Below are 15,513 nucleotides of genomic sequence, written 5' to 3' on the forward strand. Positions count from 1 at the left end.
TACTTTTTTCTAAAGTAGATGCTACGGTGCTACTTTACCGTTGCTATTGTTTTCGTTGCTGGTTGGTGGCTGCTGTTACTGCTGCTGTTGCTTTTTTCTTTTTTTCTCAGATATCTCCAATGATTAATGATTAATCATTAATGGTTTCAGTACGTTTAGGGATCTGACTGTTACGCACCCATACCATTTCTAACATATGATATATTCATGGGTGCATCAGTTGCAGGGAATCTAAATCTGTTTTTCCTTTAGAAAAAAACATTGGTTTGATTTGGTTTGCGGTCTAAACAGGCCTTACTAAATTTTGGTAACTTTTAGCATGATTAATTTTGATAAGGCAAAGTTGTATTTGGATTGAAGCCAAAATAGTCTAAGTTCACTATTGAAATAACCTATTTTATTAGATATGCTAAAATTTAGTTTCAAACCAAATAGACACTAAACACTATTGAAATTGTTAAATATTGGTAAGCCTAATTAGGTCTCAAACCAAACCAGCCCAGTGTAACATATAGTATGATCGTTTTGAGAGAACACATGCCATTTCCATCCTTAAAATGGTTTATTATCTGACTCATACAACATGTGCTGCCAAGTGTCAACAACGCCTCCACAATTCCACACACATGGAAGACGGGAAAATCCCTCGTGGGGAACAGGTTTGACCGACCTTTCAACCGATCGACGCTACCGCACCGCACGGGCCCCGCCCCCGCGCCTCAGTTTTTCTCTCACCCACGCGACGGCTCGCGACGCAGCCGTTTCCGCTACAAAAACGATGCGAAAACGCTGCAAAAAACCCCAGATTTTCCCGCACGCCGCGCCCCCGGCCCACCACCACCACCCAACCCCACCGCGCGCGCGCTCTCCACAGAAAATAATCTCCGCCACCGCCGCTGCTGCTGCTGCTGCCTCCGCTTCCGCCTCGCGCCTTCTCCTTCACCACCACCACCCACGAGTTCCACACGGAGGTCAGGAGGTGACTGATTCCTTGGCGGCTTCCTCCTCCCGCGAGCTGTGAAAATTTTGTAACTACTACGTACTGGTCGCTCGTCGGAGCAGTAGTGGTTGTGGTGGTAGCAGTGGCATGGCCTCCTCGCTGGCGTCCGCCTCGTGGGTGGTGCTGCCGCCGGTGCAGGCTCGGGTTGCTGCGGCGGTGGCGGTGGGGCCGACATGCCGCGTGCTGCTAGCCTACACGCCGCTGCTGTCCGGGTCGGCGCGGCGGCGGGTGGTGGGGCGGCCTCTCGCGCCGCCGCGGTGCTCGGCGCTCGAGGATCCCGGCCCCAGCGACGGCGGGGAGGGGAACGGCAGGGTGGTGGAGGAGGGGGAGGAGGAGGTGGTGAGGAGGAAGGAGCAGCCTCGCCGGCGGCAGCGGCGGCGGCCGGTGTGGAGACGGATCTTGTTCGCCTCCAAGAAGACCCGCAGCATCATCATCCTCAATGCCCTCACCGTCATCTACGGTATGCTATGCACGTTGAATCTTTGATCTCTTCTTGATGCCACTCACTGATGCGAATCCATACAAATTCACGACTACTACTGAACAATTCTCTCCATCTCACCATTTGGGATGATACGCAGCGAGTGATATTCCGGTTCTGAAGGAGGTTGAAGCCCTGACGGATCCTGCAGTCTTCAACATGGTGCGGTTCGTGGTCTCAGCCATCCCCTTCATCCCGTTTGCGATCCGAGCAATCGGAGATCGCCATGTACGGAATTCAGGCTTGGAGCTGGGGCTGTGGGTTAGTTTAGCTTACCTTTGTCAAGCAATAGGATTGATCTCGTCTGATGCTGGCCGAGCATCCTTCCTTACGGCCTTCACGGTATGCTGTTTTCGCTCGCTAATTTGGTTTTCGCTGTAATGATGGATTTGTTTTTGGATTGGAAAAAGAAAATGAATAGATGATCTGATGAGTTTTGTGAGCAGGTGATAGTCGTGCCTCTAATTGATGGCATCTTTGGCGCCACGATCCCCAAGCTGACTTGGTTTGGTGCAATAGTATCACTGCTCGGAATTGGCCTGCTGGAGTGTGGCGGTTCTCCTCCCTGCGTAAGTAGCATCGCAAATTCACAATTTCCACTTTGGTAATTGGCACTGGACATCATATTAAACATTTCTAATTTTTCAATTTTCCACTTGCTGCTGCTATCAACAGTCTTACCCTCAGTGAATCTTCTTGTAGTCACAATGATCAAATGATCAACTTACTTATAGAGTTGTAGGAGACTAAATTTTCTTAAAAAATAAGAGAGCACTTATATTCTGTATGAATTTTGTGATGTGCATACAAATTGTTTATTATTTGACTTGATATGATATGTATTTTTGTTTTCACATGGTCCCCTCTTGTTTTTTCTAAAAGGTTGGAGACGTGCTGAACTTCTTAGCCGCGGTGTTCTTTGGGATCCATATGCTTAGAACAGAGCAAATCTCAAGAAGTACGGATAAGAAGAAGTTTTTAGCTCTCCTTAGCTTTGAGGTTGGCAAGCTGAATCTGTATCTCAGTACCTGCACTACCGCAGCATCCCATATCCATCATACCGTTCTTATCACCTTACTATATGGGAGAATAACTTTACTAATCCTTTGATCAGGTCCTTGTTGTGGCTTTCTCTTCTGTGCTCTGGTTTTTGTTCAAAGATAGCTATGTCGATGTCAATGATACCAGCTTTGAATCATGGACATTTGGTATGTTTTTGGACACGGCAACTTCATTTCCTTGGATACCAGCATTGTACACCGGAGTTTTCTCGACGGTGTTATGCATGTGGGCAGAGGTTTGTCTACCTACTTATTATTATAGCTTAATGGCTTTAAATAAGTGGCTTTATTTTATGAATCCATCTGAATCTATATGCATCTCTTGGTACAGATGGTAGCGATGGGTGACGTTTCAGCAACTGAAACCGCAATTGTTTACGGGCTTGAGCCAGTTTGGGGAGCTGCATTTGCTTGGTTTCTCCTAGGTGAAAGATGGGATAATGCTGCATGGGTTGGTGCCGCTCTTGTATTATGTAAGTGCTGCTTGTTTTGCTTTGCCCTTTACATTTGCACTATAACATTCAGACATGCAATACCTTGATCCGAAATTGGCGTTTGCCTTGTTTGATGTCTAATCTTACAGGCAGATTACATTAACGATTAACCTGAATGTAAATAGTTCATCAATCTCCACGCCAAAAAAAAGAAGTTCATCAATCTAACCAGGTTCATTCTTATCACCCTTCTCGTCAGGTGGCAGCTTAACTGTTCAATTATTTGGGTCAGCTCCTGAAAAATCCAAGAAAGTTAAGACGCGCAGTCGCAATACCTTAGAAACCCCGCTGAAACGACAGGATTACCTCTCGTTGTCTGCTATCCCAGTCGATTCAAGGAAGAATATAGGAAGCCGATTAGAGAGGTAATTATTGTATCTTGGCTGTTAAATTATGTCACCTCTCTCTCCTCTTCTGCTGTTATAGTCTTTTGTCTTACTTAGCTCATATTACTTACTGTACTCAATTCTTAACGGTAGGAAGGACAAAACGTTGTAGCCCAACGCCAAGGCAAAAAAGGCATCATCTGAAGAAGACAAATAGAGAGAGGAAGACGCTAAAGTTGATGCAGAAAGCTTCCTACTCCCATACGTGCATTTGCCTTTTGGGGCATCGTGTGTAATATAGGAAGATGCCTCATACATATTAAAAATGAGGCATCACTGACTGGGTTTGGGGTTTGGGGACAAGGAGATCAAGGTAGATTAGCGGCACGCTTGTAAATTATGGGGGGTAAACACTGTAGTGTTGGTAGACAAATAGATATGCATGTATACACAATTAGCAGATTATTGTGTACAGACAATCATACCTTTGATGGGACATCTTACTCCCATGAAATCATAGACATGTTGCTATGAAATCGGACATTAGTCCACTTTCAGAGATAGCATGTCAAGCGGGCAGTTTTCATCTTGGTCTGGCCCTCGGAAGCATAACCAAGATGTGAAGTGGATTTTCTCATGCCGAGAAACAATGTAAGGGCTCATTCGCTTCACAGGATTTTCAAAACGTAGGAATAGAAAAAACGTAGGAATATTATAGGAATACATGTGCAAACCTATGGATTGAGAAACACAGGAATTTTTCCTATCTTGTTGAGCAAGCCAACCAAAGGAATGCAAACATTAGGTTGGAGTGGATTATTTTTTCCTATGCTTTTCCTTTAAAAATGGAGGAATGGAAAACTTTCCTATAGTTTTTCTATGGTGCATTCCTATGAAACGAATGGTAGTTTAAAACCTATTCTTATTCCTATGCTTTTCCTTTGCAATTCCTTTGAAACGAATAAGCCCTTAAGTATGAAACAGCTACTAGTGGATTTTCTCATGCAGTGTGAACGTCAAAGCATAAAGCAATTACAAGGTTGCGCAGCAAAATAGGGTTTGTTTGGTTTGCTTCCATTCTCAAGCATACCAAAATTTTGGCAAGGGCAATGTAATTTGGTTATTATTTTTTGGTTTGTTGCCAAAAAATTGGAATGCTAACACATTGGCTATAAGCCCAATCAAACACAATATTCTGGAGCCGTACACCCGTATCTCACAAATAGTCCCAAATGAACACAGATACTACTGGTCAGAGAATGGATTAGCACACAAGCTTGATGATATTGCTTGAAAAACATAATTCAAAGAACAAACAGGAATGCACCAAAGTAAAAGGCAAGCCACAATCTCACCAACTTGAGGCACCGGCGGCAATTACCAGGGCCAAAAAAAAAACAGCAGCGGGATTCAGTGGGAATCCAAAGTCATACAAAATTACACATGGTCTAGGACCTCCTCCATTGAACAAAATTAAATACAACATCAGTGACGAGATTAAAAAAATTGCAGTCGCACTAATAAATCAAAATTAGATGGCTGCAGAGAATACCTCTGAAGTTTACTTACAGCATTGGATTTTTCTCAGACTTCATTAAATACAACAGTATCTCTAAAACTAAATAACCTAGCAGAGGGGGAAAACATGGGGAAAGAAAAGAAATGCGAAAAGCAGAACAACACATACTACACATTTTTAACACTGATTTGATCTTCTTTTTTTTTTTGCCTACACACCACCATTTAAGTCTTAAAATGTGTCCTTTCATCTCAAAATCCAAAAAGTGAAGACTGCACAAAACAATGAGCAAAATTCTTCTACACAGAATCCAAGTCTAAACCTTTCCTTTCCTTTTAGCATCTAATGCCTGCATTAGATTCAACCTGTCATGAGACTAAATAAGGGTTTAACATACAGCCACATATCTGAAAAGATGCACTATATAGGAGATACCTTACTCTGGAAAGTTCTCAAGACCAATACGATTAGATCACGTAACCTACAGAAGTAGGATTGTATCAGAAGTGTGAATTTTATTCCCATCATCAACCAAAAAAATGCACTAAGGAGGCAAGTAACAGAGGAGTTAAGGAGGCAGTTGGCACCTAACATCGCTATCCTCGTTATTTGGTTCTGATATTCCCTGTGTGTTAAATGGTATATTTACACCTCCAGAACTAACTAAAACAAATTGAGTAGTGCGTCCATTTGGAATTTTTGTCTGCCAAAACATGAAGCATAGCAAAATCAAACAAAAACATATCACGTGAATCAAAATAGCCAATATGCTTGAGCATTTATAAATTAACACAAAAAAGATCAATAAATACATAAGAGAACATACCTGTAGATTTGATGAATATTTCTCTTCGGTTAGAACTTCATCCTTGACCTTAATATGGTACCCAGTTCGTTTAAGCGTCAAGATGGCTAGTTCCCACTCATCAGAAGAATATCCCTGCGTCGCAAACAAAACGGTGCAAATCAGCCTCCATTCTGGGGTATTCTGGCATAAGTAAAACTCTGCACAACATAGTGGAAATGGTAACAATACGGCATCTTGAAGAAGAAACAATCGAAACATGTTTTCTGATCATGGGGCAGTATACCTTACTACCCCCGCCCCAAGATATAACAACTTTTAGCTATATATACAAGTGTTTCTCCAGATGCATAGCTAAAAGTTGCTATATTTTGGGATGGAGGTAATAGTAAAGATAAAGATTGATGGTAAGTAGATATTTTAAACACTAAAACACATACCAGCACAAGAAGATTAAAGTGAGCTCTCCCATTCGATATATGCATATCAATAGTGTTCTGCATCTCCGGATCTGCAGAAACATGAATAGTTTTAGGAAACCTATAAAATGTGGCAATAGTACCATGTAGTTACTTATGGTGGCTTAAGAACTGATTGTATAGATTATGCTTACTTAGGGACCAAAGAAACAAAAACTCTTGTTAGTTATGGAAAGCTTATTCATTTTCAGGTAAATTATTCATGATGTCTGTATCCAATGGTTCTAGTGATGGGTCAGCAAATAGAGTTATCATATCCTAGTTCTTTCAGCCATAGTCATTAGAACTGGATTGGATCAGCAGTTGTGTGTGATGGCTTTGCTTTGAAGACCATTTATGAACTTTGACCTAAAAATAAGGCGAATCAGTGGTTTTATAAGGACGCCGGTGCATCTGACAGTCAATGACCGATCAGTTGAGAAATTTCTATTTACATGGTGTGGCCAAGACTTGGGCTGAACTGATCAGCAGGTCTGAGTGATCGTGTGTGGAGCCATCGCTCCAGACTCTCATTAAATCCTACATCTTCCCCTATCAATCTCACACAATCTTTCTATCTATCCTGTTTCTTCTTCCAATGAATATGAGTTCCATATTAGGCAAAGCAACATTGTTCTGTGCTTGATCCATGGTTTCATTATGCTGGAAAAGTCTTGGAGGCGTGGTACATCACAGCGGGTGGAGCATTTGTCAGCAAAGTCTACAGTGAGTCGGAAGTGAAAGCATGCACATACTATCCTTTTGGAGCTTGGACCCAAGAATGAGACTTATCTAGGTTAACTGTTGTTCTTCGTCCTTCACCTCATAGCTACTCCACTACAAAGCTGCAAGGCCCCTGGATCTATTATCCTGGTACAACTAATATGTTTACCTAAGAGCAAGTAATGCCTTGAGTATAAGAGTAAAATTGCCTTGAGAAAATAAGAGCAAGTAATGCTTTGAGTTAAAAATAAGAGCAAGGCACAACAGATAGGTTTTCATAAATTTCATGTGTCGTAATTTTACATTTTAAGCTCTATGAATTGGGTACTTCTTCCACCACAGTACCACACAATACGATTTCAGAGAAAATAATATCCACATACTAAAATTTTAAGACCAGACGTTTGACCAGTGGACTGAGTGCTGGGCCAGCAATCTACAGTCAGGTTTCAATAAGCAGAATACAATTTCAGAGGAAAAAAAGGTAATATCCACATGCTAAAATTTTAGTATATAAATTGGCCGTTCAACGGGTGAACTGAGGGCTGAGCCAGCAATCTCCAGTCCAGTGTCAATAAGTATGGTTACTGCTGTAAGCAAACAAGTATTTTTTTTCCACAAACTGTGCTTGAAATAATGATACAACCATTTATGTTTTTACAAATAAAGTCCTGAAAATAAAATTAGCAATGCAAAAAGAAATCCAGATGTTTTCTACATTAAAATGTTGTTTTTGCTACAATATGACAAGCCTTACATCAAGAAAGTTAACTCAAAGAAGGTAAATATGCCCCAAAAAATTATATTTCCACTATGGTCAAATTTTAATTAAATAATGTCAAAGGTTAATCAGTGAAACCTACAAAATCATAAAGATTCAACTTGTGAAGGTGAAAACTTGCCCTTTTACCAACAGGATGCCTTTGTCTACTTTGTATTAAAATATAACCATTATTTAATAAATTTTAAAAAATGTGCCACTGAAAGTATAACAATTCCCATATGTTGATAAACAAAATTGAAGCAGGGACTGGCAATATAATAATCCATTCAATCAATGGTCCAAAAAGCCAGCAATGCATGCATCATAAACTCACCGCAAGTTATCTTGCTCCCGTTGTTAGCATACTCTGTAACCAATTCACCCTACAATGAAGAAGAGCAACTCATCAAATTGACATGCATAGTTTCTAGGTGTAATTACTGCCATAGTAAAATAACCATGTGTCAATGGTGTGGATAATTCTGTTTAGAAGTTCAAGCCCATGAATTAACAACAGATTTCAAGCACACTCATATTATCAGTGCACAAGCACGTCTTTGCTCAAAAAGGAAAGCCGATGTGCCAACCTTTATGTACACTTATTGCATATCAGATATATCTAAAAATGAATACCACAAATACACAAAGGGACAGTTATTTATGACTCAGTTTTTTTTCTGGCTGATGCAATAAAGAAATAGCATCCAAAAATGGGTTGTACTCTGTAAACTACTCAATTGATGCAGTAAAGGATGGAAAAGATACAACAGAACAAGATCAGCCTATCAGAATGCCAAGAAGATTCCAATACCCAAAATAATAATGCAAACCATATAGTTAACAAGTAGTTGAAGAGCCAAAATGGATGTAAGCCTCTAGAGAATACCAATAATGAGAAGCCACCGAAAGACTCACAAAAAATTGAGGATGGCACACTCCCAGTAAAAGAACACATTCAGACTAAAGCAATTAATGGGGTTAATATGCAATACCATGTACAGGACACAGGACCAAAATTTGAACAGCTAGGCACAGAAAAAAGTTTTAACCCCCTCTGAACGAGAGATGGCTCCCAAGTCAGTTGATGGATTTCCTTCTCTGGGATCACAGCTTTACGTCTAAAAGTTTACACTCCCTCCAGTTAGCAAAGAGATAAGTTCCAAAATGCATGTTGCCAAACTCTTTAGACTTAGCCACTATGCTATGATTGACCACATGAAATAACCGCATTGCACTGCAGTTTACAGCAGATAAGTGAATAACCTGACGGGTATTATCATCCATAGGCGTGCAGTCTACAGCCAGAAGAGTGTCAACATCATCAGCAGTAACAACGTAGTCATACATTGTAGCACCTGAATTGCAAAATATAGAGAGCTAATCAATACAATCAAATTATTTCTAAGCAGCAACAAATAGAATGAGCAATAATCTCTTATTTACCTTCAATAGACTGCCTGGTGCCATTATCAAGATATCTAACCCACTAAAACAATAACGTTTCGTAATGAGAGGTTTTATTTGCAGAAGTTAACAATTAATAGAGAAGATAAGTAATTGCAATCTGGAATCAGAACTCAGAACACAACACACCTGGAAATTACAAAGGGTGGTACCATTGGTAGGGAAACCACATGCTGTTAATGTAAATCCTGGTCTAGGCTCCCCAACAATTTGAAACCCCTCAATACCAGGCAAAGGATCATCTAGATAATAAATACAAAAAATTCAATAGATATGATGTGGAATATTTTCTAGTTGCTTGATTTGCTCTTTATTTACCATCAGCTGAATACTCTTGATTATCCTGCCTATAAAACTGTGAGTCGTCTAATCTTACTTCTCTAGGACCATTATTTTCTTCAAAATAATTAGAGGGGGTAGCAGCTACTATTTCCCTGAAAGGAAGGCCAGTTAAACATCAGATGAAGGATCTTTTCAATCAGATGACAGATTAATTGGACAGCCAATAACTGTAATTCGTAAAAGAATCTCTGAAACAAAACTTTGGCATACTGATGATAATTGGATCCATGGTACATCTGTCCAGTATTTCGGTCATTTGGATCTTGAGCATACTGATGAAAATTGTTCCTAGTTGCATCCTGCAGATATGATCAGGTCATGCATGGTGCTACATTATTACACAAGCTAGCTAGAGGGCCATGTATTCTATACCGTATTGTAAGATGAGGAAGGTTCATGCCTCAAGGGCGTTGTTTGTTGATGATTGGGATTATTATATATGTGTCCAGGTTGAGTTATCTCACCTAAACTGTCCTGAATCAGTAAAATAAACTGAGTGTCTAAAACAAATCTTTTGAAATATCAATTCATTAGCGACAGTATCTTACAATATAACATGTAAAATGGCTGGTGTAACATGCAAACATGCAGAGGGCATGATCAACTATATGATATTCAAGCTATTCAATTGACATTTGACCTTCCATAAGCAAATATTCGAAACTGTCATAATTGTGCTGTGAGCTTGTGCCCTTCTGCACCAAGTTGAAATGGCATTGCTTTGACGTAACTCTAAAACATGTGAAATTGTGTATGAATCTATCACTCTTGGGGCATGCATATTCATCACTCATTTTAAAGAACAACGAAACAATTATCATTGTTCAATCACCCCATCTAAAACTGATTATATGATCAAACCAGCCAATTTTACAAGAACAAGGGACCATTCCTTGTATGTGGCCTAGCTGCCTACTACAGCTGATTAAAACAGGGTGCGTACAATGTCAATGAGCAGCCATGCCAACAGATATACAAAATCTACTTGCACCAATGTCTCCAGCACATAAATAATAAAGTCCAACAGCACCCCATATCTCATTGTATTGGATTACTTGCATGCAAGATATTATTTTTCCATTAAAAAGTAAAAGCAAGTGTGAACATATTTTACATGAATTTTCCACCACAAACACACACTCATGCACAGCCAACAAGGCAACAACATGCTTATCCTGATTGGACACAGGAATTTCAGAGATGTTGAATAACAGCATGAAAGTTTCATATCTCTACTTTTTGCGGTCGATATTTACTTCTAGAAACAACATTAACTAGGCTGCAGTCACCCAAAATATGAGCCTGTATGATTACTTTCATCCAAACACACTGTCATCATGTGATCATTTTTAAGTCACAGAATCCTGGCAGATGCCCTGATGACCACCCATAAAAGCAAACAGAGAGTGCAGCATTCAATACTTTCAATATCTAGAGTTCACATAACTATGGTCACTTACATTTAAATATTTGATCTTCCATTGCATTTGGTGGTACAAGCGCTGAAAATTATGGCCAATAGAAATGTATTACTTCCTCATATCAGACAGGGCAAAAATATCAAAAAGAATTTACTAAATATGTCCGGTTTTAAATATTAATCTAGGTAAGTAAATGAACCAACTCCACCACCAGAGATTTCAAGAAAAGAATGCCAAAATAATTGACATGATAACTATAGTAGCAAAAATAAGTAACATGTTAGTTTATTTTGCAGCTTTTTAAGCCTAAGTAAACTGCATAAACAGTTGGTTGCCCAAGCAACAAATATGCTAAGTGGAAACCATGTAATAATCTTATTGTAAACAACATAGAAGGCAACATATATTAGACTAATCTGTAGCTTATTGATAAGGAGTGACACAGTAACATTGTGCAGAGGTGGCTGTTAAGCAGAAGTTAAATCAGTACGTCTTATTTCCCCTCACTTTCAGTCTTCATTATTGATTATACTTTATATTAGGCGGTTAGCAAAACATAGGTAAACAAATTGTGAGCTCATATACAACAGTCTATGGAAAAACTCACCACTATTACCATAAGAGCATCCAAAGGGTGTAAGTTGAGATAATACTATGATAAATATTCCCAGATTATGGACAATTCAACTGATAATGATCAAGAAAGAGTTACCTTTGTACCAGCTGTAATGGCTGAAACATTTATTTGAGGTGGGCGAACATTGTATTCTGCTAACATACTAAGCAATGAAGAAGTGAAGAAGAATAGCTCTTCTTCCTCACCCTAGAAGAATAATCAAAAGTTAGTATCTAAATTGTTAAAAAGACAATGGCATGTAATGAACTTATAAAGTGGTTGGCAGTAACGAACAGAGGTTGAACAGCCAAATGCAAAACAGAAAACAAGGACAACAGCTGTATTAACTATAAGCATACCACCCTGAACTTTGTTCAGTAAACTGTTAATCATTCTTACACTAACAGACATGTGGACTCAGAACTAATGATGATCGCTATACTCACAGCAGTTGCCATTTCTTCTTAAAATTACAAGCTTTGGAGTAGCGTGCAACTGAAAAATCCCATGAATGAAGCAATGTGACTATAGGAGTTGAGTTCTAAAGAAAGTGAGGCATTTTTTTATGTTCCTAATATGACAGTACACAAGCAACCAACTGTAATATATCTGTAAATCTAATTCAACCTATTTGAGATTAATTTGAGCCTTTACAATCAAGGGCCAACGACCACCAAAAGAAGCAACATAGATCTTCCGTCTTTTTGTGCTTAATGCAAGAATTTCTAGGCTCCTAGGGAGATTTCACAGTTATAATTTGGGACCATAAAACAACTTGACATAAACCTTTTTATTCATTTGACCAATCTAAGAATTTCGAGCCCCTCAAAGCAAATGTGGAAGCAACATTGTCTGTCAATTTGGAATTTCAGTAGCAAATATTTTGTCGTAGCATATTACAATTTAGACATAAATTTGGCATCACTGGTATTCGTCTAAGCCAATTTATCATTGCGCATGAAACATATTCTATTAAATAAAAACATAATATATAAATAATCAACCTAAAGAAATAGTCTCTTTTTTTTTCAGTTTTGACAATCAAACTAAGATTTTTTTTTTTAATCTTGTGCCAACATTATTCTAATGTACAGTAGCGCCATACTTTCAGATCATTTGCTAGTCTCATATTTTCCTTGACATGGCCTTTTTTCTGGCTTAGCTGCTTCAAAGCACCAGATATAGCATCTTCCTGCTTCTCATCAACAGCCTACCACAGTAAGATTTGGGTTAATAGGTCAATATAATGCCTCACAATTTGGCCATGCAGTAAAATGAAATTGAATCATTCATTCAGACCATTCTCAAGTCAAAAAGCTTCCTCTCCAGAATATGTTTTTCGCTCAGCAACTGTAGCTCCTACCAAGATAAGAAGTAACTGATATTGGAATTAAGCAGAAATGGTAGGAGAAAACGTTAAAAGTATTTGTGTGTAAAATAATTTTAAAAAGTCACACTGGCTAGCTCATACTTTTACAGAAGCATCTGCAATTTGCTTGCGAAGCAATAAGATCTCTTCCTCTTGTGACCGTGATCTGAAGTATAACCCCTGCAACAAAACAGCAAAGGGTCTTAAAAGGAAGAAAGCGGAGTACAAACTGAAAGAACCAGTTGCCAGTGTGATTCCTGCAGAGTTACCTTAGTTTCTGGATCCATCAAACGAGTAATAGAATCTTCTGCAGTCAAGTCATTCTGGAGGGATGCACCCTGGAGTTGATGCCTGTGAGCACAAGGTATAGACCCATTTCTCAATAAACAAAGAAGTGAGTACAGTCTACGAGTATGCCCACAATAGTTGTATTTCTCACAAGAATGAAGGACCTCACTAGAGTGTCGGTGTTTACAGCAAAGGTTGTAGCGTCACCATTTTGCAAACCATAGTCCCCAACAGACAACGGCATGTTAGTCCTGGTAAGCTCATTTCCAGCACGGTGATTCTCGTTATTGAAATCGACTGGGGCACTGAATGGATCACGCATGTTCTTCCTCTGTAGAAAGTAGGAGTATCAGCTGATCAAGCACATGGCAGCATAACAAAAACACAGCACATGGATTAATTCTACCTAGTTTGATCATTAATAATACTATAAGTTAGTACTTTAGGCCGATCGCTTGTGTTGCATTCGCTTATGTTCTACACAAGGATGAATCCAATCAAACTAATGGCAGCGTCCACGAACGGGTCAATCAAAGAGGAGATACATCACAACACACAATATCTCCCACCATTGGCGGACCTAACGTGGGTCGTGGGGCATATGCTGCTGATTCAGTTCAACCCCAAATTTCTTTTGGGGAAAAAAAACTGCTATTGTTACTAAGGTTAAGACAGAAAGAAACCTAGCTTCCACAGATCTAGAAGAGAAGATACGGTTAAGGCAAAAGCGAGAAGGTGTGGCTAGAACCGAGAGAAAGGAAGAGGCTGTTCATGGGCACGGGTGCTCACCGGAGGCGGAAGCAGCAGGGCGACGGGGCAGACGCGCGCGGGACGGATGGAGATCGGCGCAGGCGGCGGGCGGGCGGGAGGGCGAGGCGAGCTCGGGAGGAGACGGGAGCGGGGGAAGGCAGAGGGGGCGCGGGGGCGGGGGGGAGGAGGTCGACTTGGGCGCCGAGGGGTCACCGGCGAGAGAGCACGCGGCGGAAGCAGCAGGACACGCCGGCTACGCGGGTCGCCGTGGTGGGGATCGCCGCGGCGGCGCGGCGCGGCGCGGCGCAGGCGGCGGGGAGGGTGGAGACGGGGGGTGGTGTCGAGGGAGAGGGAGGAGGACAAGGGGACGCGGAGATCGAATGATCGATTCTTCCCCTTTGTGACAGCTGGTGGGCCGTGCCGGAAAGTTTAAACTGGGCCGGAAACATCCGATGCCAGACCCAACCGAACAATACTCAGTTCAGGGGTCGTTGTTAGCTCAACTGCTCGACTAAATGCGCCGTTAAGCGCCTGGTAAAGTGGTCACTAGCCAGCGATAGGGAATATACTAGAATGGAGTCATTAGAGCAGGTCATTTTAGGCATTTTTGGAACTCGGGAATTTTAAGGAAATTTCAGGTCATTTCTCGCAAGAACCGAAGCAAAATTTTCATATCCCAAATGGGGCCAATCGCAATTCGCAGGTGCGAACCATGAAAAACACGTGACGCGAAGGCGCAGCGATTCAGATTTCAGCGCAAGAAATTCAGAAACATAAAGGAACGAGCAATAATCAATCAGTTGCAAGGCAAGGAAGCTGGAGATCGATGCCACACATGGGACTACGGAGATCGACGATGTTACGGGAGGAGCACGGGGCTTGCGTTTGAATAGATCTCCGTAAAGATTTTACCGAATTATGTAAGATGCAACTTGATTCTACAACTTGATTGCCCTCTTTATTTTTTTTTTTAGTTTAGTTTACTCCCTCTCGAGCATGCTGTTCCTAAACAAAAACAAAAAAGAAACGGAACGCGTTTGAAAAAAGTAGCGTGGTCCTCTTCTCCCTGTCGTCCCGGAAAGGCGATTCGTTGGGACAAGTGGATTTGGAAAATGCAGCAAATTTTGCCGGACTCCAACTCCAAGGAACGCATGTGACTGCAGCTCGTTACGTTTTTTTTTTTTGCTTGTGTGGTGGACACTGATGGTGTTACAATTCACAACTCAAAGATCAGAACCAAACGATGATTGGATAAAAAATCCATTTTGATTTGCCTCTGTTTGCAGAAGAAAATCTTGTATTAGTATCAACAAAAATAGGATTAATGGTACTTACTGTAGATAAACCGTACGAATATTTAGAACTTAGCTGCAATCACCATGGGCAAATACCATTCCCTTTCACATACTATAGTATAAAGTAGTAACATACAACATAACCGCCCAAAACAGACTACTCTCTCTGGCCTATAATAAAACAACATAGGTCCGAACGGAACATTTTATATAGAACAAAAGATATTTCATAGGTCCTATATTGCTATATTATGATACGGATATAGTATTCATTAACAGGAAGAAATTGTCAATTCCTTTTGCTTTCCAATGTCGGAGCTTTGAAAAAGGGTATAGCC

General features: G+C 40.5%; 2 protein-coding genes across 10 annotated transcripts; one reads left to right on the top strand and one right to left on the bottom strand.

Moving 5' to 3' along the window:
• The first annotated feature begins 807 nt into the window (after nt 1-807).
• LOC127765915 (uncharacterized) lies at nt 808-3,913 on the top strand. Its single transcript, XM_052290893.1, has 8 exons — nt 808-1,460; nt 1,582-1,823; nt 1,928-2,050; nt 2,364-2,480; nt 2,596-2,778; nt 2,874-3,015; nt 3,236-3,401; nt 3,516-3,913. The coding sequence occupies exons 1-8, from the start codon at nt 1,088-1,090 to the stop codon at nt 3,532-3,534; spliced, it is 1,365 nt and encodes a 454-aa protein (XP_052146853.1). The 5' UTR covers nt 808-1,087; the 3' UTR covers nt 3,535-3,913.
• A 955-nt stretch (nt 3,914-4,868) lies between these two features.
• LOC127765914 (uncharacterized) lies at nt 4,869-14,263 on the bottom strand. 9 transcript variants are annotated; one of them, XM_052290889.1, is made up of 20 exons: nt 13,920-14,263; nt 13,318-13,461; nt 13,112-13,193; nt 12,945-13,022; nt 12,773-12,832; nt 12,579-12,683; nt 11,570-11,680; nt 10,897-10,938; nt 9,809-9,910; nt 9,647-9,735; nt 9,413-9,528; nt 9,224-9,336; nt 9,074-9,116; nt 8,894-8,985; nt 7,965-8,013; nt 6,127-6,197; nt 5,708-5,821; nt 5,469-5,584; nt 5,317-5,362; nt 4,869-5,230 (listed from the first exon to the last, which is right to left on the bottom strand). In XM_052290889.1, the coding sequence occupies exons 2-20, from the start codon at nt 13,392-13,394 to the stop codon at nt 5,198-5,200; spliced, it is 1,539 nt and encodes a 512-aa protein (XP_052146849.1). In that variant the 5' UTR covers nt 13,395-13,461; nt 13,920-14,263; the 3' UTR covers nt 4,869-5,197. The 9 variants fall into 9 exon arrangements, with proteins under 9 accessions (XP_052146849.1, XP_052146845.1, XP_052146848.1 ...); XM_052290885.1 differs by having other exon boundaries at nt 5,322-5,362; nt 13,295-13,461; XM_052290888.1 differs by having other exon boundaries at nt 4,869-5,246; nt 5,322-5,362; nt 13,295-13,461.
• Between the last annotated feature and the right edge of the window lie 1,250 nt (nt 14,264-15,513).

The sequence above is a fragment of the Oryza glaberrima genome, chromosome 3 (assembly GCF_000147395.1).
Source record: "Oryza glaberrima chromosome 3, OglaRS2, whole genome shotgun sequence".
NCBI classification, from domain to species: domain Eukaryota; kingdom Viridiplantae; phylum Streptophyta; class Magnoliopsida; order Poales; family Poaceae; genus Oryza; species Oryza glaberrima.